We start from the raw sequence: 24,786 nt of genomic DNA, 5'->3' as shown, positions 1-24,786 counted from the left end.
CCATTATGCTTGGTTGGTATGGAAAAATGCATCCCTGTGTGAAAAGTGCATATTATATGGCTCTACGCAAGATATTTACTATATGTATTATGTTGTATTAATATTTTGATAGTATGGTAAATGTAGTTTTGTAATTAAAATGTAGTTTTTATGTACCAACCACAGGAAAACGTAAATCTTTCAGAGAAAAAAGAATTTACTACTTCCTTAACAGAAGAGACCAACTTCTACTGCCTTGCTCAGCCCTGAAGACACCATAGAGATTAAAGGAAAATAAGTGATACTAACCAGAGACAATTCTTTGTTTGAATGGAATTTATGCATCATGTATGAAATGTATGAATATTCAACAGGCTATTACTTTTAAGAGATAATCCTTTGTCAACAGAGATCCTTCTCCGGAGCTTTTTTGCTCAGGAAGGCACCCAGACATCTGTAACTTTGTTTTTATTGTCTCGTATTGTCCTAACCCTAATTGTTCAATTTTTTTAACTCGAATTCTATTTTTATAACCATCTTATTTACTATTTGCGATATATGTCCTAAAGTTAATGCGTGTTAAATGTTATAATATGTAATTCGTTCTCTGTAAACTGCAAGTTTTATTTCTAATCGAGTACACAACAGGTTAACTGGGACTGAAACAGCACGGAGAGGGGCAAAAGGAATTCTTTTGCTAAAAGATTGCACGGGAGGGACATGAGAAAACTATGCCAAGAATTACACGAAAAGGGACACGAGGAGACTTCTGCCGGGAATCGTTAGAGGAGAGCACAAAAGGACAGAAAAGGGAGATGGAGAACCTGGAGGACCGAATGATTACATCAGATCAATATCTTATCCGTCCCCGCCCGACATTAACACCTCTACACCGTCCCCGGACACAGCAATCACGACATTGTTCTCCAGTGCAAATCCATTCAACCCACCAGAACCCGAACGTGAATATCTAATGAAGCTGCCTCGGAAGAGGGAGCCTTAGGATCCCGATTTTCTCTCCGCGAACCCGTGTATAAAAATCGACAGCCCCAGACCAAAAATGTGAACTTGGGGGGTGACATACTGACAGAGCGTGTTACCGTGTTCACCCAGTGCCGAAACCCCGGGGTTCGACGCTGTCCCTTTTAATTGTGGCTATCGGAGACTGTTATTTTGTCTCAAAATAAAATTCTAAATTTCGATTTATTGAATTTGGTCTATCGTATTTATTACACTATTAAACTTCCAAAATTTTAAAACACGTGACTGGCGTTTTTCACACCTGTTTATTGGCTGTTTGCTTTCAACCTTCCTCCTTCTGTCTTTCCCGTGTTTTGCTGTCAGGACGGTCCCAGGGCTCCCTGGTAGGCAGTAACCCGCCTCCAGGCATGCTGGGCACTGGCTCCGCTGGCCCAGGTCTCAGGCACAGAGCTATGCTCCCTGTAAGCTTTCCATCCCCCATGGCGACTGCCTCTCCTCCTCAGGACTCGGAGCTATTTTAATTACAGCTGCCTGCCGGCTCACCGCTACCTTCCCTCTGTTCCTTACAGCGGTTCTCAAGCCGTGCTGCCAAGGGATGCATGTGCCGGGTCGGGGCTCTCAGCTCAGCCTCCCCAACCTGCGCCGCCTTCAAGCGCTACCCAAGCTCTGCTTTTTCCAACCCGCACACCGAGCCACTCCGCGGTCTCGTAAACACCAGCCAGACATTGCAACACCCGTGTCTAGGAGCAGCTGCCTCTGCTCTCCCCTGCTGCGGGCAGGCTGTGCTGCACGACTGGGTGGGAGCACAGAAGGATGAGAGAGCTCACAGGCAGAGCCAGGGCTGGCCTGCAGCACCAATAAATCTGGTCCCTGGGACAGTGCAGCTAAATTAGTAGGGGGCTGAGTTCAAATTAATCAGACGTGTAACTAATCCTGATCCTCAGCTTACCAAAGATCATAAAAGTAATAAGAAATGAATCTCAAAGGGGCCCCTGGGCAGCATCTAGTAGTCCATTAATCTTTCCCAGGATAAGAGCTACTACATCTATGTCATTCCTGATATCTAATCTCTTGTTAAAGACTTCCAACAATCCCATCACCTTCCCCAGAAACTTGCCTCCTGGCTTTACTTTTGCTTTTGCCACAGATCTATTTTGAATGTTGAATCCAAAGCACTGGAAGACAAAGACAGTATTTCTCCTACCCACAGAATGCAAGAAACAAATGCATCTGTTCCTCTCTGCAGGAGACTTCTATTTGCCCACTCTATCCGTCCTCAGCCATCTCCCTGTCCTCTATAACCAGAAGAGCAGACATGAAATGAGGATTTCAGATAATTCCCACTGCAAACTCTTTAGATGCCCTTGCATGACATGCAGGGAAATAGGCAATGAACTACAACAAAATGTAGATATTGGGGGAGGAAAAGAATAAGAGACCCCAAGTAACACAGTATTCCTTCACTGTTCTTCCCACTGGATGAGAAACACATTGAAAGAAAGAAAAAACCTTTAATACTTTCTAGAAAGTGGAGTGAAAAAATAGCTAAAGGAGACAAAAAACCACCTCTTTACGGGTACAAATCTATTTCCAGGGGTCAACTGCTGGCACATTCTCTCTTGTGCCGACCAGGAGCTGTGAGAGCTCAACATCAAAGGAGCTCTGTAAGCCCGTGCTCATAGCAGAGCGTCCCTCAACAAAATTACTCCTGCAGATCGTCAGCTGCAGAGGTGTTTTAAAAGCTCTGCGAATCGACACCCACCACTTTCCCAATGACAACAGGCTCTTTCAAGTTCCCCTTGAAAAATATCAATACAGTATTAAAGGTTGCTATGAAAAGAGGAACAAGAAGAAAGTTAAACTTCAGTAATTATTCTTCTCCAGATGGGCAGAAGCATGGCATCTTTAAACAAACACACATCTGAGCCACAAAATTTAAATATAATTATGTGGCCAAATCTGTCATTAAGGGAGAGTACTTCCTCAAAGTCAGGAGCAATTGCAGTAATTAGAGTCCATGTAACATTACCCATCTGCTGCAGAAAGCAGCACAGCATTCTGCAGCTTATTTGACCTTGTGCGCAGAGCACTCACCCACCCACCCCCTCTAATTCTTCTGTGGCATGAGCAGAAACAGCAGTTCAGAAACAGCAGCTGATTAATATTAAAAAGATGAACATGACTTGATGACTAATGGCTTTCTTTCATCAGAGACTTAGGGTTTTTATTTTAGAGCACATATTTGAGTGGTCTAGGTAGCAAATAAAGGTAAATACCTTATCTCTCTGTAAACCACAACTTTTAGGACTGAATTCTACACAATTTTTACTCATTACAGCACATCTGGTGATTTTTGAATACAAATACCCACATAAAAGATTCGGTAAAGTAACCTGCACTGAAGGTTATTTGAATTTATTGATATGGACAGTGAAAATACCCGTAACTCAGGAAGTGTGGCTGTAACAGTGTAGTACTCTTCACTGTTCAATATAAATTGGTTTGAAACCTTATGTATATTTATATATATTACAGTCAACGGTAGTAATTTCATGTTGACAGTTTTCTATTTTTTCCTTTAAAGCCTGCACAAAGAAGATTCTTGCTGCCCAGCACGCAGGACAGAAAGACAAATGTAATACACACCATAAGAACACAGTGCAAGGACTGACTACCAGTGCTGCAGTTCTCACACAGATTATTGAAGCATGTTGCCTATGGCTGCACAGTCTCAGAATTAAATTATTCCTTTGGGAACTGAATAAACACTGGGTATCATTAACTGCCTGCAATGCATCAAAATGGAAAAAAAAATCCCATAAAATTCTGTATTTGCTCAGGGAGTAAGCTATCAAGCAAGTTATGGGATTATTTAGCTATGGGTATAAAAATTATGTTTAAATCTATTTTTTTTTCTACTCTCTTGTGTTTCCCCTTAAAACCTCTGCTGTTCTCCTTTCACCATTTGTTTCTTCTGGACTTTCACCCAGCTCACAATAGGTGTCAGTCTGACAGCAGAAGTCTTCTTCTAAAACAGATTATTGATACATTAATAAGATACAGGTAAGAGAGCCAACAGGGAATACCCACAAAAAACCCCCCTGCAAACAGCCCTTCAGAAAATGAAAAATAAATCCATCTAAAGCACTGATAATTTTCTAAAAACACCTGGTGGCATGAGGAGGACAGTAGCAAATATCAAGTAATCTTGATGATCCTTATAGCACGTGTGAGAAAAGCGGCAGCCCTCGGCAGCTCTGGGGGCTCAGCTGCAGCAAGAAAAGGGAGATTGCCTGTCCTTGCTGAAGGACCTTGATAAATGAAGAACTACTTTCTTTCCAGATTTATGGAAATCCAGAAAAACGCATCCACATGAAAAGCAGAGGGGAAAACACTGAATTTGAAGGACACGTTTCACCGAAGCCTCATCTCTGTCAATATCAGTGCTCCTGAATTCTGAGCTGAGCCCTCCCTCGAGCCCTGAAGCCCGCCAGTGACAGCGGGGTGAAACGGGGCGCCAGGCTGGCCCCGCTGGTGGCCCTGGCACGCTCGGTGGTCTGCGGAGACCAGGGCAGCGTGACAGCTTCCCCATCCATCTCTCAGCCATGCCCCCAAGGTGCAAGGGCACCCACGGATAACCGGGGAGTGCTGGACTGTAAATCTCCAGGTAGAGCTAAGGAATTTCCTTAGCAGTAAAGGGTTGCAGTCCAGAGTCTTAATTGCTCCCTCTGCTTCCTACCCTCCCATTAGACCACTGTTGATTGATAGCTTAAGCTCCCTTTGTTTTTTTCTAACTTATTTTGAATATAAAGCACAATGAAACATTAGAGGATGGCTCCAAATTCATTACAGTGTTCTTAAATTTTCTCTGAGTCCTTAAAGCACTCAACCATGACCTGAGCATGCCACCATTACTAATGCAATGAAGTATCAGTTTCAGCAAATAACTACTGAAATGCAAGTTTTTTAGTTCTGATTCTGTTGTATGCCCAATGGCCTGATACAGGACAACAGAATTCAGTTATGTGCTGCAAAAAAATGCAGCAGAATAATCAATCTAATAAAGTGACAGCCAACCTCAGGGAACAAAACCAACATCACACTTGAACCGGGTCAGAATTCAGACACGCAACAGGAATAAGATGCAGTTTATGAACTCTCCTTCGTAAACTGATCAATATATTCTATGTCATACCTACGCAGTTGTGGACTATTGTCAGGTTTTTCATCACTAAAATACTGCTACCGGTGCCTATAGGGAAAACAATCCAGGCTGCAACAATTCCTTGGGCTCTTAGTTATCATTCTGAGGGTGAGTCTACCCAGCATAATTCTCATCAGAGAACTGACCTGGCATCTTCCTGATCCTGTGTGCCTCCCTATAAGTATGTGTATGGATCATGGAATTCACAGCACACAGCAGGATAATGTGCAGGATAATGTAGGACATTGCCAAATACAAGGGCAGGATGGGAAAGGTCCCCCAAACAGAACTTCTAGTGTAATCACAGCTTTTGGCAGCGCATTACCCCTTGTTTAATAGCCTCTGCCTTCAATCACATCAGAACTTCCATAACAAAGGTAATTTTTCTTCAACCTGTACAGTACCTCTTGGGAAAGACAGAAACAACAGGGAGAAAAATTAACCCTGCAGCCACATCTGCCTGTTCTTTGCCTTCACCCTCCCTCAGTTAATGGAGGCTCCTTGAGATCAAGTGGCCAAACCACCCCAGGATATGAAAATTAAGTACTACTTCTTTTAATGTTCCAGAGTAGGGTGGCCATTGCTTTGCAGCAGTTTGGTGTCTGCTGCAGGAATGCTGTAGCTGCAGCAGGCACAGGGAAGAGAGCTGAGCTGCTCAAGGAAAAGAAAACTCCCATTTCAAATCAGAGACATTGATCATGCATCTTGAGAGATACCAAGTCAAAACCTCTGTGTTTCCATAAAGTTAAGGAATTCTTTCTACACGCAGTTGAAAGCTTCAAGTTTAAGCTAAAAATCCATTTCTGGCCTTGGTCCTCAGAAAGTGGGAATCATCACTTTCCCTGGGGACCTTTCCAGCTATCATCACTAAATAGGAAGCTTTTGAAGACAGCTCTCACACAGCAACAAAAGGACAAGACATGAGCCTTTGAATCCTAAATTATTTCCCCCCACACTCTTGAGTCCCTCAGAGATTAGCTGAGACTCAAGAGCATCTAGACAGAATGCAGATGTGCTCTGGTTAATTGGCTCAGCACACTACAGTATCACAAGTCCTTCTACCAGGACCATTTTTGTAAATAAACATAGCACAAAGCCTAAATATTTTCCTCAGTCCATCCCATTAAGCGATTGGAGCTGTTGTAGCACAACAAGTGCTGACTCTCATTTTCTTTTTTTCTCATTCTCTCTGGGAAGTGCTTGGGTGACACAGAAATTCCAGTAAATCTTTTCTTAAATCTAAACATTGTACTGAAAGCTTATCCTGCCCTGATTTGTTCTAAACTCAGCAATAAAAACATCACCTAACATCACCACCAATTCCATTTTTGCTCTCACTACCATTTCTGGTCCTTTTTCTTCCCACTAAAGATTGTCAAAATGTTTTGTTCTTTTGCCCCTCCAACTTTTCCTTCTTATTCACCATTTTTTGAACAGTTCAGTGTGCTGAACCTGCATCAAATACTAATGTCTCCCCAATATCTGACATTTGGGTTAAATAGGGGTTAAGGAAAAATAATGTTTAATAGCTAAATTCAAAGTTGCAAAGAAATAATAATAATAAAAAAAGCTAGTTTGGCAAGTTGATCCTTTGCCAAACCTGATCAATAAAATGCATTCATATATCAGTCTTGACAAATGCTTCGAGGTGTTTATTTATTTGCTAAAACAGAAGAAAATATCTCGCCCTAATAACAAAAACAGACCAATAGCAGCAGTCTCTGTTACTGTATTGTCTGTCTCACAGACAGAGAGACAAACCAGTCTCTAATAATCTGAGCCTCATGATATCTTATGGCAATCAAATGCCTTTTTTTTAAAACTAAAATTTTCTCACAAGTTCTCCCTTCATTTTAAGATCATGGCTGAGAATGCATTTTTTTAACATACACCAGCTAGTGTGTGTTAATCAACCCACGTTATAAGCATACAATGGAAACGATCAATCATAATATACGACATATGATACATATCCTGTTGTATATATTATAATAAGGGGTGGGTGTGGGGTGACAAGGCCCTGAACGTTTGCTTGCTATGAAGGGTAATAAATCAAATCTAGTCAGAACTTGACCAATCACAAACAAATCTTATTTTTGCCTTCACACATTTCACTTAGGTATAACAGACTGCGGTAAGAGATACCCGCTGGCACAAGCTCCAGCATCACCCCCTTTCTTCCACACACAGCTCCTAAGTCTGACCCAGCTCCAGGACAATCAGGGAAGAAATTCAAATCGGAAGCTTTCACACCCAGTCAGTTTGGTGAGCTTTGAAGAGGGTTCCGTGTTTCTGCTCAGCGCAAGGCTGGAAGGGCAGGGGAGGAGGGCACCAGGGGTCACAGCCCACACCAGCCTGTGGCACAGCTCTTTCCCCGCACCCTGCGGTCGGGCACCATCCCTCTCTGCCAGGCTCCGCACAAAGCCCCAGGGCTGGGGGAAGCCCTGGGCGAGGCTCGGAGATCTCCCCACTCGTGGCAGTGCCGCTGTTCCATCACCCCGCCAGCGCTGCTGGGCAAGAACCGCTCCCGGAGAGTCAGAGTCAAGGCTCAGCACAGCTCCCGGAAAACACCGAAATGCCACGGGACTCCTTTCAAACAGCAACTCCTCTTTGTTTACCAAGGTGAAAGGGGTCTGGTTTATGTAAGGCAGTTTCCATTAGTATGGGCTTTCACAGGAGAACAAAAGCCAGTGATGGAACTTTTCCTGCCTGGAATCTCAATTAGAAGCTGGGATTTAGCATTGGTACACAGCTTTGAAAGTAAATGGGAGATGGAAGAGAAGAGTTTATGTAGAAGGGATTTCTTAAAACCTTTCTTCAAAAAGACATTTGTAATGCCCTGTAATTGAATAAACAAACCAAAAAAAGGATGGGATATTTTTTAAATACTCCATCAGGGAAAGTGCTGGGCGTTGCTAGCGATTTCCATGTTTAAGCACAGAAAATCCATGGTGAGAGAGTGGCTATCTGACAGAGTCTGGGTCTTCTTCTGCAATATACAAAGAAAAGAAAAAAATCAAACATATTCATATCAGCTCTGTCAAAAGCTCTTCAATATCAGCAGCACTGGAAAGAAGACTACGATTTTTGAACTTTGGGTAGGGAAAGCAGTATAGTTCAGTTAGTGTTAGAGGTACAAGAATCCCAGGAATTTCTGAGCTTTAAGACGCAATACAAATTTCCTCCCTCATCTCACACAGATCACCAAGTGTCAAAGAAACCAAAAAAATGCAAGAGGGCAGCCGGTTACTAAAAATGGAGATCCGATTCTCAGCGCCTCAACATCCCATTACCTGAAAAAAAATCATCTCATTAAAAATTAAACACCTTAAATTAGAGCACATCTAAAACAGCGCAGATTTTCTAGTAGCAGGCAAAACAATGCATGCATTTATACAGAGAGGTAGAAAAAACATGTCCCGGTTAAAAAAAATAGTATTATTGCAAACAGAATTTATTTCCACGGTATTTTATCCCTCATATGAATAAGTGTGTGTTATAGGAACAGACTGGTAAAATTATCTCACCAAGCAGGCAGGGAGCTGAACAGATGGCAGCACCAGGCATCACTAGACCTTGCTTATAGACATGATCTTTATCACTTCCATAAGATTAGAAAACTACTCTCCTATGAAATACAACATTCTGAGGGTAAGGCATAATTTTTTTGTTTGTTTGTTTCCTGTGGAATCAAAGATTATGGACTGTCCACCAGGATAATGTTAGTGGTTCTAAAAGGAAATCCCATACAGAGATAGCTCATTTCTGCTACTTTGTCTGCCAGTAGCTACCTTGGGTTGGGTTTCTTTGTAGGCAGGATGCTCTTTTGGAGACGATGATCTTGAACTGCACATGCACCTTCATCTTACCCATAAAAAAGACAAGTTTAGAGCATGCTTAGTGGGCCCAGCCACAACATGTGTGACTGCATTCATAGGGAGCAAATCTCAGCCACAGAAGGCAAACATGGCTGGTTTGGGCACTTTTTGAATTAATAAAACTGCTTCTCTCTCCAACCAAAGCACTTTTTCCCCCACTGTGTGTTTCTCACAAAGCTTCCTTCTTCCTGCCTGTTTATCCCATCCTGCCATATGTTCCAAAGGAGAAAGGTTTTAATTACAGCAGTTACTGAAGAACTTCCCTGCCTACAAAGCACAGCAGAGTCTTTTCAAAAAAAAAAGAATTGGTTTTATCACTATTACCATTAAGAGCTAAAAACTCCATTTGTGAGCTCTAAGTGAAGCGTTGCACACAGAGGACAAGAAAATTCATTCAGTTCTACAGAGTGAAAAAGAGAAGCACTGAGGGTTTGTGTGGTTGTTTTTTCCTTTGACTTAGTATGCCACATGCAAGTGGTTAAACAACAACATGGAGAAATGTTTACTAGCAATTTTCAAACAATGACGCAAATATATGTGCTAGATATGGCTCAGCTGATGTCAAAGGGGGGGGGGCGGAAAGCACAAGCACTTAAGGTCTTGAAAACTTATCCCTCACAAAAAACATTAGAAAAGAAGAAAGCAAATAAGACCACTGGAGCAGAGTTTTTCAAGTCTGGTCTGGCACCAAGTAAGATGCTTCTTGAAGCCAGCTGGCTGTACCTTACAGGGGAAAAAAAAAAAAAAAAGCTTTCTGGGGTAACTCCTGCAATGTAAAAGCTTGGAAATGTTTTCTGTGCTGCAGAGCTTCAGTTCAGTGCAAATCTTGCATTCATTTTTTGGCAATGGCTCCGAGGTTTAACACCCTTCAGTCAGGGGAAGCACACAAAGCTGAGGGATGGTGATTTTTCTATAATGGCACAGTGCTGGAGGGCATAAACACTGCATTCCCTGAATAAGGAAATTCTTAACGAAATTGAAGATGCAGTACGTGCCTGAGTTTGCCTTCAGGCTATTTTTACACCAAAAACCGTTGAAATGCATGTATCTAGCCTGAGTAAGGCATAAAATTATTAAAAGTATAAAGCTGTAAAATACACTGTAAGTCAATAATGCAGTAATTATCTCAATGTGCAATAAAGCACAGGTAATGAAAGGAAGACAGTCCTCCTGGGACAGGATGAACAGCAAAGATGTTTGAGTCCACAGGAGAAGACATATGTATAGCTCTCCCTATACTCAGAAACAATGAGAGACATCTGCAAAAGCCATTTCCTGGCTGAAGAAAAAGCTGGAATCAGCTTTGAACATCCCTTGTTTTATTATTAGCTCGCTCCTCTTAAAACACCAGCTCCAATCCTGCCTTACACAGCAGCGATCTTTACAAAAAACCAAAAGCCTAGCATCCCATCAATCCAGAGACAAGGCCCAGATACAACCTCTTCAAGTTCATTACCTTAATCAGGAAAGATGCTCTATTAGTGCTTTTGGTTTTCTTTCCCATCCACGTCCCCTCATAACTCGACTGCTGTTCTGTTTATCCACTCCTAGAAAAGCCACTCTGGAGCCACAGGAAATTCATCCATCTCCTCTGGGAGTGAAAATCCTCTGCAAATAAGCCCCAAGTGCTGCTACCCAGCCACTCAACAGCACAGGAAACTTCTGCTAGCAGCACATTTCTTGCAATCAGTGCCCTCTGAAAGCCCAGCCATGCAGGAGGGAGCTCAGCACACCCAGACACATCTCCAGCATCACAGGCAAACCTCCCAGGACAGCTACATCTTAAACCTGGCTGGTCGTAAGAGAAGGGCTGAGACGTGGCTGAGGCTGTGTGACAATGATATGTGAGGAACAATTTGCTCTAAAGGCAGTCTGAGGCCTCTTCTGAGAAAAATAAAGTAGGTAAGTATAGAAAAACGTTCACCTTGGGGAAACGATCGCTGCTATTAAAAGAACTCACTTATTCTTTATCTAGCTGCAGAAAGTCTTGAAATAAATTACATTTTTATCTTTCAGCAAAGCTTCTCACTCCAAGGTATGTGAAAATTCTGGATATTAGTACTACAGTGGACTTGCTGCTCAACTGCATGAACACCACACATCAGCAGGAGCTGCAGCACAGGAGAAAAGCTGAGGGTGAGAGATACTTCACAGTAAAGGTGCACTCTGCTGAAGGGTCAGAAATTTCTGTTTCAATGCTTATTAGTATTCTCTAAATGAAAAGTAGTGAACACAATGAAAATGCTACTTTTATTCTTAATTTTTTTTTTTTTTTTACTCTACCTTCTGGAGAACAAGAAAGTGCTTCCTAAAACCATAATCAAAATGTCTACTTCATATACAATTTCCCTCGGACCAAATTAATTTTCCTCACCCTTGGTTGAACAATAATAGGCTATCAAGGCTGTGCAATAAAACCCCACATGATAAACTGAAAATTACAGCAAGAAAAAAAATAAAAATCTCAATCTAGCTGGAGAATATCCTAGCTGAAAAAACAGCTGTATTCATGAGAGAAAGCAGCAACAAATCATGGTTAGAAGTTAACCCCAATCATGCTGAAATAATGAAAGTCTGTAATGGATTACAGACAGGACAGGGAAAGAGAAAGCCAGAAGAGAAGGCACATGGCTCCTCATCCCAACAGACCCTGAATTATGTGCTCCAGTGGAGGAAGTGACATGTGTGTATTTTACTTTGCTGTTGTTTTCACAACCCATTTTACCATGCCATTGAATTACACCTTTATAGGGCCTGAACTGTTTTTCAGCTGCAGCACTAGATTCATAAATAACTTGACCTTCCAGACCTCAGATGGGAATGTTGCTTAGAGCTGCCTCCACTATTACAAGGCACAACTAAGAGAAGTAATTTCCTTACAAAGCTCGGCATTAAAAAAGCCCTGTTAAAGAAAAATACTTAAGCACATGTAACAAAAACTGACTGTGGTTTTAGGTTTCAGTAATAAGACAAGTACTGCAAGATGGTGTAGCTGGTAACAGATGTAGTTTATATATTTTGCTGCAGTATTAGACAGAAAAGAAATAGTCATGGCTAAATTTCCTTAAGCAGGAGCATGCAATAAAGAAGAGACCAGCCTATTTTGGTTTTGCCTTGGACTTGCTTACAACCCCTGAGGAAGAGGTCAGTGCAACATGATACGAAAAACAGAATGATAAACCGGTCTTTGCATTTGCTTCTTGATGGAAAGAAAGATTATCTCTAATTCACCCTGAGTTATTGCCAGGATTTTTAATGAAATGACAACAGGGATAAAAACAATCTTCAATATATTTGCAACAGGAAAGCAAAGAGCTTTCCAGCTGCAGTCAAAACCCAACATTTTTTACTTACTATCCTGTCTTTAAATAGGTGATCCTGGTTCTTTCTGCCTCGAGGCACAGAGCTACTTAGAGGCTGTAGCAGTGGTTATTCTGACTGTGCCAAGAATCAGTATCTTTGATATTTCTGAATGCAGCTAAGAACAAAAATACAGACAATGGTAGGGGAACTCATTTTGGAACATGCAATAACTGGGTACGAAAAGGAAATATGATTCCCCAAAGCATACGGTAAAAGAATAATTAATTTCCATAAATGTTGCTGAAGCTGAGCTGGTGGTTGATTTGCCTTACCTTTTTGATAGCTGCAGCGAGAAGCTGGGTAATAGCATGCACTGAATTTCTGAAAATTGGTCCTTAGCTCACCCAGACAACCCACAGCCTGAATTCAGTACAAGGCAGGGGGTGCAGCTGCCCTGTGTTAGAGCTGACCACAAAATAAGAGTTCATTACTCTCAATAAAATGCTAAAAGGTGGAGGTTTTCTTAAACAGAAATACCAAGGCTGTGCCTCTCTCATTTTAAGTTTAAAGACTTGTTTAGTTTTATTTTTCCTTCCTAATACTACAGAATTTTTTCACTTTTTAAACTTCAAAACATAGTGTCATTACTTCTTTCCTTTGAAGATGTTAATATAATGTCAAGCAGACTAAGAATACAGATGTGTTTTTAAACTCTATTAGCAATTTAAAGTTCAATTTCACTTACAGCTGATAAAGTGATTTATTTTAAAACAAGAGTTACGGCAGTTACGACTGGCATAAAGCTCCATCTCACAATGGTTTGATTTGGTTGGAAGAAATTAGGTAGGAAAAGAAGAAAGAGTAAGTCAAATTCAAGAGGGCAAGAAAAACGGCAATGCAAAACTCATAATAGGCTTTTTTTAAGTGTTTACAATGGATAAAAACATAAAAATGCAAAAAGAATACATGAAAGCTGTCAAAGGGCTGACTTCAGATCACCACTGACATTTATAGAGCACTGGCAAACCAAGTTGCATGAAAAAGAGCTGTACATCCTAGCTTCCAAAACTAAATTATTCTGATGATGACTCAAAGATCTTCAATAAAATTAATATCAAGAACACACCACCCATATATAAATCTACATCTGTGTCTTATCTGCTTAGCTGAGTTAAGGGGTTAAAAAGTTAAGATTTTAGCTAGAGGGATAGAAGCAATTTATATTGATTAAGCGTTTAGTTAGAAGAGTACAAGCAATGTAGGATGGTTAATTACTAGCAGATGGAACTAGTTAGAGCTAAGACAATATATCATTTGTTTGACTTAGTTGTGTTTGTAGAAGGAGACAAGAAAGATGAGCCACTGTGAAGATGAAGGAACCATAGCTGCACCTGGGCCCTGAAACCACTCAGAACCAGGCAGGAGACTATGGACACCACCCAAGGGGCCAGAGGACCTGCCAACAAAGACAAAGGTGAAAAGTTCACTTCAAGGAAGGCGTTCCTGACTTCATCCTAAGGGACCACTGACCCATTTCAAAACCCACCAACCCAATTTGAGTGAGGGGCTGCACAGGCTTGAAAGGGCTGTCAGCTCATTTCACTACAAAGCAGGGAGTAGACAGGGCCAGGCAATAAATCTGTATGGGCATGTTGAATGATTATATGAATATATAAGATTTTGTAGATAAATAGAGAGCCAGAGCCCTGTGATTTTCGCACATCTTTGGGAGGTTACTCTGTTGCCCAGCACTGAATTAAACATACCACTTTCTCACTTTAATTAGCTGTAGAGTCTTTGTCCTTGCTTTGTTTGCTTCTTAGCAACTTACTGTGCAGTAAAAAGGCAATGGGAATTGCCGCCAAAATAAGGTGAGCTCCAGCTCTACACCCTATGAACATCTTGCAAAGGGGTCTGCAGATTCAGTCCTTGTTCCTCATTGCATCTATGTCCTGGATAACAAAACAAGGACATTGGTTTCTTCTCAGATTTGTGGAGCATGCCAAGACAGAGCGACTTTAGGAAACCTTTTTGCTGACTTGATCTCAAGTCAAAATATCAAGTTTTCCCTTTAATACATTTCCATTTATTTGACAACCAACCCCCATCCATACCTATTTTTTGGAATTTTTTACTTTTTCTTCCCTGCTTATCTCATACATCTCTCTGTGTGCCTCATCTGGGAAGGGCAGATAGTCATAGCATGTTGAGAGAAACCGTTTGCGAAAGAAACGCTTTCCTTCCTCCGCTCTGACCCAGAATTTTGCCCTTGCCACTTTAATCACATCCAGCTACTAAGCAAAAACCAGAATCCCGTATCTTCTTAGGGCTATTGTGTTGCCACTTCCCTCGGGGAAAACGAGACACACAAAGGACCCCAAGAAACAAATGCAAAAAAACCCCTGTATCACAAGCCAAACCTCACAGTGTTGCGTTAGAGAAAAGCATTGCCTCTGGATGCCCTTTTCGTGACTAGGTGTGTGGGACTGGTGGGAAATGACCCATTTTTAACCCACCCCACTCCAAGCTGACACTGTAATGCCACAGCCACTCTTCCCTCAGAGTTCACAGCGAGTATCAGAGCAGACAGCCAGACCATTGCACTGAAGTGAAAAATCACAGCTCTATGATGATGCCTTCAAGGCATATTTAGCTGAAAGAGCCAACACACTGTGCTTCAGGAGAGGAAAGGCTACATAGGCAGAACGAATAGGCAATGAAGGCAAAAATTGCATTCATATCTAGTCCTACCTATTTTATGGGGTTTTTTTAACAATAACATCATAGAAGCAGCAAAGCTCTGATTATGTATGGGCATCTGCACGTACACATCTAAAACATTTGCCAGCAAAAGTGCACTTCTCTCAATCCTGAAGCTTAAGAGTGGATTTGACCATCACAATGAAAGGGTGATAACACTGTCTGACCCCTGCCTGACTTGCTGCCCACCTCCTGGATGCTGACTGGCACTGACTGTTGAGAATAACTAAAAATAGCCAGCTTGTGTCATATATTGTAATAAGGGCAAAGGGAGAAAAAAAGGCAGCATGTTTGAGGCTCTTGCTGTTCACCCTTCTGTCACCTTCCTCTTATAAATTTTCCCCTTGAGAACAGAGTTTGTTGTAGAAAGCACAATTAGTACAGATGACGGGAGCCAAGAAGTTACTCATGATTTCATACCAATGACAAACTGGTAATGAGTTTGAGGTTTTGAGGCAGAAGTGGGGAACTACAGAGAAGAACCTGCCCCACAGAGGACCATACTTAAGGACAGCCTCAGGTTGCCACGCAGAACAGACTTCAGTTTTGTAAGATGTAGCCTGAATGAATACAAATGAGAAAATACCAGCATAAAAAGCACAAAAATATAAACCCCAAAGATGCTGACTTCCCTCATTTTTCAGGGTTTCATAGGTTTTGATTCTACACAGTTTATTTCTTTTTGTTTGGTGGGGGATTTTTGCCAAAAATCTCTTCAGCAGTTGCTTACAATCTAAAGGCATAATTTAGATGTGTTTTGCTCCATCTCACTCTGACTGCACCTCAAATAATGCACTTCTGGGGTCAGGTCACAGGCAATGCTCCGTGTCCTGGCAGCCAAGACATATCCCCAGGAAAAGGGAAATCCTGTTTCCCAAAATTACCTACTAAATCCCAGGAGAAACCCTTACAAATAAATCAGTATTGATTAAAAGACAAGAAAAAAAAAAAAATAGACTGAAAATAAATGTGAGTTTTGAACAAATAAGAGCAGATGTTGAAGCTCGAGCACCTTGGCTGATAATTACTGTCCACGTGTGATTAGCACTCATGAGTTTCCCTATGCTCCAGTAGAGATCATTGGATTTTTCAGCTTTGTTTGGTGGATCTCATCCCTGAATCAATGACCAGTTAGTGCCATCCATTATATACTGCTTAATAATGAGCAAAAAAATTTAGGAGGAAGGAAAACAGGCAGTGATACATCCATATGCAGGGAACAGGAGAAAATCAACAACAGAAGGTACAATCATGCAGGGCTACAGTGCACGTGTGGATTCCCAGAAGAGGAGAAATGTCACCACACCACTTGTGTACTGATGGCTGGGAATACATCCAGATTCCTGTTCTGTAATCCCAATGAGATCCCAATGAGTACTGAAGGCATAAAACATTCAACAAATACCAGTGTAAAAAGTGCATATAATACGGCTCTATGCAAGATATTTACTATTTCTATTATGTTGTATTGATTAGTAATGTTGTATTAACGTTTTGATAGTATGGTAAATGTAGATTTGTAGTTAAAATGTGGCTTTTGTAGTTAAAATAGAAATTATGTGGTTTTTAAGAGAGGGAGGAAATACAAAGATATAGCAGCCACAAGAAAATGTAAATAAGAGAAAAAGAATTTATTACTTCCTTATCAGAAGAGACTAACTTCTCCTGCCTTGATCAGCCCTGAAGACGCCATAGAGATTAAGGGAAAAAAGTGACACTAACCAGAGACAATTCTTTGTTTGAATGGAATGTATGCATCATGTATGAAATTTATGAATATTCAACAGGCTATTGCTTTTAAGAGATAATCCTTTGTTAAGGGTGTCCTTTTTCAGAGCTTTTTGCCCAGAAAGGCACCCACATGTCTGTTACTTTGTTTTAATTGTCTCATATTGTCCTAACCCTAATTGTTCAATTTTTTATTACTCTAATTCTATTACTATTTGTATAACCATTTTATTACTATTAAACTTTTAAAATTTTAAAACAAGTGACTGGCGTTTTTCACACCAAGCACATTCTAACACTGAATGACTGGGAAGAACAACAGTCTCTCAGAGAAGCCTTAACTTTTTTTTAACTGAAAACTCAGGATATTTAAAAAAAAAAAAAAAAAAAAAAAAAAAAAAAAATCAAAGGAAATTAACTGGAAGAGGGGCAACAAATTTACCTTCGTTCATAGTTTAATATTCTTTATTAGTTATGTCACCACAATTTATACCCTATTTGCTTATGCACTGAGGCAATGAGGACTTGGATCAAAAATTTCACCTTTTCCTTATGCCTTTGCTTTATCTGGAAGGCTGCTTAAGCTTTTGGACTCAAGTTTCAGAAAGTCTGGCACCCAGGGCATTCTTCCTTTCCCACTTAATCTCAGGTAAATGAATGAAGTCACAAGGTACTAGACAACACAGCTCCTGGGCTCTTGCTCCTGAGTGTCCAGATCACACTGCAAGGATTCTGTAAAAACTGGCAACACAGCTAAATCCCAGCAATGCCAAAAACCATCTTACTCCACACCACCTGAATAGACAAAAGCCCAAGTTATTTTTAACCAGCAAATTAATACAGAAAAGAGTGAGTCAGCACAAAAAGTTCTTAAGAGGGCTTCCTCATCTAGAAATAAATGCAAGGCAGAAAAGTTATGCTTTTTAAAAATGTAGAGGCCACAAACAACAACAAAAAAAATGTTTTGACAAGTTCAGAGAGCTGCTAGCCCAATATCCAAGCAGCCACTGGTGTGTGATACCTGAGAAACAGGGATATTGTACAAAAATGCTTTCCCTGGCATCCCCTACTATCCTCACACACTGGGACTGGATCTTCAGGTATCAGCAGTCCTGATGGCCCAACCCTCCATGAAATTTGCCTTGCTCTTCTTTAAACCCAGGTACTACCTCTGGCTTCCAGAGCTGTCCTCTCAGCACCTGCTCACTAATGCCCTGCACAAAGGGCTTAGAAACACCACCTCGACACAAATAAGGGGTCATTCTTCCAAAGAACTTATGTAAGACCCAGCACTGCCAGATCCCGATTTGATTAATTACTGCCCAAAGATTACCAAGGGTAGCTGAAAGTGCACCCTCCTTCATTTTCTATTTGAGGCCTCTTTTCTGAAAGAAGGAGCTAGGAATTTGAGTATTTTTAATAAGGCACTCGGTATTTATGCAATAATCCCTCGGTTATGCTCCATTATCCCACTTGCCCTTTTTTGATCTCCCTAGCGTCCATTGTTTGACTGCGTTATTCCCAGCAGAGCTAAATGCCTGAACCTTGCCAAAGAAAACAGTATTGAGAATGTGTCAAACCCCAAATTTGTATCCAAAATCCTTGTTCGGGCTCATTAACAGGAAACACAACCACTCAAAGAAGCTTTTGGCAGCTTGCAAGTATATCTGAGGGTAAGAACAGCAAAACAACAGGCTGGTTACCCTAAGAAAACAGTGCCACAACACAACGCATTTATCCTGAACTCTTGACCTTCCTATTCTATTACAGTTGGCGCTTATGAGGAGCATGAACTTGGAAACACAACCAGCTTATGAGTAATTACGGCAATTTAGGATTATAAACCACATTTCAGAAAACAAAAAGGTGCATCTTACCATAGCCACCTTTGGTTTCACCTGATTTTGGTCTGTCAGCCAAACTGTGAAGAAAGAACCCAAAGAAAGCATTTGGGGGTAACTAAGTTGGAAGATGGAGTTGAATGGCAGATCTGTAATTAAATCTTTATTAATAGGAGCACTCAGAAGCAGTCGGCAGTGGTCTTGCTGCATACACTCAAAGCTCTTTCTCTCACAGAGAGACAGCATCAGTCTATTAGTATACCCATTCATTTCACAGCATAAAGAGAGATTTGGTAGGATTACAAGTCACAGCTTGCTGTATTTTTCTGTCTCCAAGGCAAAGAAAATAATTTTGTTTCTTTTCAGAAGTCCTGTGAACAGGGAAATACACGTACAGAGCAGAGGAAACTATTTAACAAGCTTTCGGACTAAGCTCCATCTGAAATTTTTCCTGAAAGCAGGCTGAAAACATTTTTAGCAAATTTTACAGCCACTTAAGGCAAAAAGATCAGCCATTAACACTACCAGCAAAGGAGAGAGAAACATTTATGAGGGTGGTCTGGGAATTTCCCTATGGCAGGCTTTTCTGAACACAGGAGAGAGAAAATAAAAACACCTCTCAGTGGGCAAAATAACACATACATAATATAAGCCTAATTTAGAGCTGGTTCTAAACCAGTTGACAGTAGCTTCCAAATCAAAGGAATGTAAATACTGTCAACTCTACTGATTATGCTAAAAATGCCCTAAACTGAGATGTGAGCACTCTCTTGACAGGAGGAACAGCTCTGCCATCACTCCATCACACCCAGCTCCACTTTGTTTCTCAGACACCTCTAATACCCACAGTCACGTCCACAGGTTGCTCTACAACCTCACTCCTACAGCTTCTTTTCAAAAAGCAGTGCTTGCATTAAGGCCCATTAGGATCAAAACACGATTAACAATGTCCATATTGAATATTTCAGCATATTTTCTTCATTATTCTCCCTCTAAAAAATCATGAAATCATTCATTTCAGGTTAAAAAATACACCTCTAAGATCATCAAGTCTGTTATAAATGCATGTTATATAGTTGGCTTTTTGCAAATATTAAAATGAATACTGTATGTATAATGTGGGAAGATTGTATTGTATTTTCTCTATTAATAGAATTTTAAAATGTGATGAATGTATATTTTTTCATGATTGTAACACAGTGTTAAAAGTAAAAGACTGGGGGTTTTTTGTAACATCTAAACTGGCCAAACCAGAAGGTAGGAGAAGTCATCCTCCATTCCTGCATGAAGATTGCTGACCAAAAAGCTATTGAACTTCTGTTATCAAGTATCTCATCCAAATGAAGATGACCAAAACCTGGGAGAAGAATTTATGGGACCTGAGCTATCAGACAGAATGGAGCCACTTGAAGATGGATCTACCAGATAAAATGACTGGGGGAGGGCTTGAAACTGAACAGATAAATTCACCCTCAAAAGGAATGTTTGAATCATGCATGTGAATTTATAAATATGCAACAGGCTGATACTCTTAAGGAGCAAACTTTTTGTTAGCAGGCATGCTGGCTGGATAGGTGCAAGGCATCCTCAGGCTGAGAAACTGTATTTTGCTTTTGTCTCTCCTAACTGTCTATTTTTTAATTTTTATTAAACTTATAAATTTTTCTAAGAAAGTAAACCTTGTTTTTCACAAAGTCCAACCACTAACCCAGCATGACCAGTGCACCATTAAACCACATTCACAAATAACATACGTATGTGTCATTTAAATGCCTCCACCACCTCCCTGAGCAGCCTTGACCACTTGGGTCAAGCCTCCAGTGTTCGAACACTCTTGTGGTGAGGAAATTTTTTCTTAGTATTAAATCTAAACTCTCCTGTCAACAACTTGAGGCCATTTCCTCCTGTCTCACTGCTTGTTACTCAGGAGAAGAGACCAATCCCCACCTCGCTACAACTTCCTTTCAGGAAGTCGCAAAGAGTCACGGAGGCTCCTCTGAGCCTCCTTTCCTCCACACTAAATACCCCCGGCTCCCTTAGCTGCTCCTCATAAGACTTGTGCTCCAGACCCATTGCCCCTCTCTGGACTTGCTCCAGCACCTCAACGTCCTCCTTGTCACGAAACTGGACACAGGAATTGAGGTGCGGCCCCACCAGGGCTGAGTACGAAGGGACCATCGCCGCCCTGGTCCTGCTGGCCACGCTGCTGCTGATACAGACCAGGTGTCATTGGCCTTCTTGACCACCTGGACACTGCTGGCACATGTTCAGCTGCTGTCAACCAGCACTCCCAGGTCCTTTTCCACCAGGCAGCTTTCCAGCCACTGTCTCCCAAGTCTGTAGTGATGCATGGGGTTGTTGTGGCCCAAGTCCAGGACCTTTGCCGTGTTGAACCTCATTCCATCGTCATCAGCCCACCAATCCAGCCTGTCCAGATCCCTCTGCAGAGCCTTCCTGCCCTCCAACAGATCAACATTTCCGCCTAGCTTGGCATTGTCTGCAAACTGGCTGAGGGTGCACTTGATCCCCTTGTCCAGGTCATGATACAAAGCTATTGCTGCGAGGACCACCTTAATATTAGCAAACAGATAAATATTTATAATGCAAGTTTTCTTTAACTGGCATAGATGCCAAAGCAAGCTTCCATTCTGGAGTAGATTGAGTGGGATATGGCTGTGGATGCAGACACTGGAAAGCATGGGACAGCACCACAAGGGAGCAGATGAGATCATGTCAGGATGCTGCGTGGTCACAGTCAACACTGCAGTCACTGAAATCACTTCACTGTCTGGGGTAAACACCAGAGCACAATCACAGGCCCCCTATTCTATGCCTGAAGGAAATTAGACAAGTACTAGAAAAGCAAGCTAACAGAAGTGAAGAGCTCACTGGTTTTGTCACTACAGCCAAGCAACTAAAAGGTGCTTGCCGCAGTACATTATTCCTAGCAGTGATTCCTCTCCCAGACTTACTTTCTCTGTCTCTTTTCAATGCAGAGTTGGTAACAGTCACTTCACTTGGTTACCCAGAGTTACCTCCCTCCAAGAGCTCATCAGTTAGGCCACCAGCCATGGGAGAGCCATGCTCTCTCTGAGGGATGGAGACAGCCTCTGCTGAGGGCTGCCACCTGACAGAGGAGAGGCTGGGGTTCTGGTCTCTGACCCAATTAATATTTAAGTATTTCTTACCCAACATTAATTGAAATAGGAACTAGAACATGTTCCCTCTTCCCATCTGAGTGGTTTAGCCTTTAGGCTGCAGTCAGTCTCATCAGCTTGCTCAGTCCCACAAAACACTAACTCCCAACAGTTTGGAACAGCTTCATCTGAAGAAGCAAAGAGCCTGTCAACCAGCTGCTGGGGCACTGTCTTCAGAGGAAGAAGCAGGTTCACAAATCCTAGGGCAGAGAATAAACTGGAGCCCCAAACCTTGCCAGAGTCACAGAACCATAGAAGGACATCACTGGGTGATGTGGTCAGCTGGGAAACCTCTCCTTGGAAGATCCTCCTACAGCAGTGTTCAACATGCAGCCACAGGGTAGTGACAGACCTCAAGCCAAGCCAGACCTTGACAGAAAATTTTACAGAAGGTAGAAATTGAAGCATGTAATGTCTGCAGAAGCTTCCAGCAGTAGATGACACTTGAATGTACAAAAGATCAAAGGACATCCTACATTATACATGATGCACTATGTACCCAAATCTAAACCGAGAGCAGCAAAACAAGAATCTGAAATTGGTATGTCTGCCCTGGTTACACCATGATAGGGTATTAACACGTGTTCACATTTAAAGGTTTTAGGTTTTACTCAAAATGGTAAGAGAAAAAACCCTAATTTTTCAGATTGAAAAAAATATAATTTCTAAATAGGAACCCGCATATTTTGATTTAAGCCACATTTAGTATAGCAAGTCCACTTCTTAATATATAATTTTCAGATGAAAGTCAGCTTGAAGACAACAATAGTAAATTTTTTTTGTTTTCATGCATTAGTTCTCCTCAAAAAAATCCAGGTTACCATGCCCATACGTTTTCTGACTAGCATGAAGTGCAATTTTTGTACTGCTGAAATGAGTAAGTGCTCAGCTATTGATTTCAAGGGCAGCACAACTTCACCTTAGACATTTTTTCCACCTGCTCTCAGCAAATAATACATCACAAATGTTTATTTTTCTCCCCACCCACTCTTCTGCTGCCCTCATTCCTGTTTTTGCCCTCCAGAAACCCAGGTGTGCTCTTTCCATGGCCCATTAATATTGTCATCACACAAACCTCCCTGTTCATCTGTTATCTCACGGGCTGCAGGTACCCAGGTGCCCATTTCTTTCTGCAATCCCCACAGCTGCTGCAGTGACTTTTAGTAGAGAGCCTATGAGTTTTAACCCTTTTCTTCCTGGCTTTCTCCTTTTCACTAGTCTTAATGGGAAGAGCGAGCTGATCCATACGTGCCAGCCTCTTCAGACACCATGACATTCACCTACCCACCCCAAACAACTCATCAGCCTAGTCTCATAACACCTACAAATCTTGAACTGTACCATCACCCTTCATCTCCATTTTCTACAGTCTCACCTGCTTCATCTTTGCCTCATTCTCCTTCCCCTCCAGTTGCCACCTGTTTTGAGTCAGATGCCCAGCTCCAAGGTATTCAGGCTACCCATGATTATACAGACATCACTACTATATGGAGATTTCCTGTCTATGAGCATGGAGAATTTCCTCCAGCTTCTGAGCTGGGTCATCTGGGCTTTCATAACCACCACTGCCAGTTATCGGCTTCTCAAGGTACCGATTTAATCTCTATACACCAATAAAATACTTATGGTTGTTATGAGATTTTTTTCCCCACTGGCACAAATGGAAAAACGCTATTCATCTCCCAACAGTAAGTGAACAGTGCTTTTAAATAGGAAAAAAAGAGACTCCAGAAAATTAGAAAAGGATAAAAAACCACTTTTTAAAAGACAATCTTTTAAAGAAAAGTAATTTTTAACATTTATAATAAATGAGGGCAATTTATACACTGTTAGAGAAAGTTAATAACCATAATGATCTCTCCATACAGAAAGGTCACCACCATAAACTGTGTGATGCCTAACATGCAGGTTTCATAAATCTAGTCTCTGACTGCTAAAATAGTCTCTCTCTGGCCTCAGTTTTAAAATCTGTAGAGTTTTGGTTCAAATCAAACAGCCTACATTCCCTATCTGAGGTCTTGGTGGGAGAAAAAAAAAAAAATCTACCAGCTTTCCAAAATGCACATTTTATTTACTTAGGTGATAGTTAATAAGATTCCCATCCAACACTCTAGGGATTTTTATTACATCAAAAATAAAGCTGGCAGGGTTTTACTCCTTTAATCATTTTAACATGGACTAGAAAACTATGTACAGAGATTGCTGGTTCATTATTCCCCATCAGGGTGAAGCACGTGATCGAATTCTTAAAAAACCATCTTTCTCAAGATATGGGTACTGAAATCTGTTTTTTTGCTTGTTTTGCAGTCTGAGGTGCATAATTCTCCAGGGACCTGAGCCTGATACTTTCCCTTTTATAGCAAGGGAGATCCAGGTCAAGCTGCCCTGCAGCCATCAGCTGCGACTGTAAGGCAGATACTTGCTAAAATGCATGAATTTTTAAACTCCAGGGCTGTGGAATTCCCAGGATTGCTAAAAGTCATCAGCATTCGTGTGAGTGTATTCTGATGGTTCAGACAATGCTCATGCACATGACTATGGATTTCTGTGTAAATTCAGAGAGCAGAATGAATTCATCAGATAACTCCCACAACAGCCTGGAGAGTGGAGAAGCACTAAGTGTATTATTTAGGAATGTGATACCAATAACAGAACTCATTTTTGGAAAACCTACCCATCAGTCCTCAGTATCCTAAGTGGATAAGTGCATGGAGAAACTACCATACATTTGTGTCATCCATGCAAAAACACTAATCCCAGAACCACACAGCAGTTATTCAAACCCTTATATTTAGGCTGAAGGTGAAAGGAACGATTTTTTGTTTGTTTAGTTTATAAGATCTCTTGTTAAGGCCTATAAAACAGCTATAAAGCATATTTTTGTTGAGGAAAAGAGTGGGCAGGGAGGAGAAAAA

At 41.3% G+C, this 24,786-nt stretch overlaps 1 protein-coding gene across 22 annotated transcripts in view; it reads right to left on the bottom strand.

Moving 5' to 3' along the window:
• The window catches only part of LOC120752454 (protein bicaudal D homolog 1), a 282,990-nt gene that overhangs the window by 174,637 nt on the left and 83,567 nt on the right, over positions 1-24,786 (bottom strand). The window contains exons 3-4 of one of the 22 annotated variants that reach the window (XM_058420425.1): positions 18,711-18,754; positions 8,133-8,153 (exon numbers count right to left, since the gene is read on the bottom strand). The exons of 12 other annotated variants lie outside the window; for them this stretch is intronic. In XM_058420425.1, the coding sequence (XP_058276408.1) occupies positions 18,746-18,754 (9 nt within the window). In that variant the 3' untranslated portion in view covers positions 8,133-8,153; positions 18,711-18,745. Of the gene's footprint in view, positions 1-6,800; positions 8,154-8,180; positions 8,458-12,725; positions 12,811-13,031; positions 14,298-15,635; positions 15,666-17,540; positions 17,629-18,710; positions 18,755-24,786 lie in introns of those variants that run through there. 9 more of the 22 variants (XR_009207804.1, XR_009207805.1, XR_009207803.1 and 6 more) reach the window with 9 other exon arrangements.

The sequence above is a fragment of the Hirundo rustica genome, chromosome 4 (assembly GCF_015227805.2).
Source record: "Hirundo rustica isolate bHirRus1 chromosome 4, bHirRus1.pri.v3, whole genome shotgun sequence".
NCBI lineage: Eukaryota > Metazoa > Chordata > Aves > Passeriformes > Hirundinidae > Hirundo > Hirundo rustica.
Note: the sequence above shows the minus strand (reverse complement) of the source record. Positions and strands in the feature narration are given on the sequence as shown.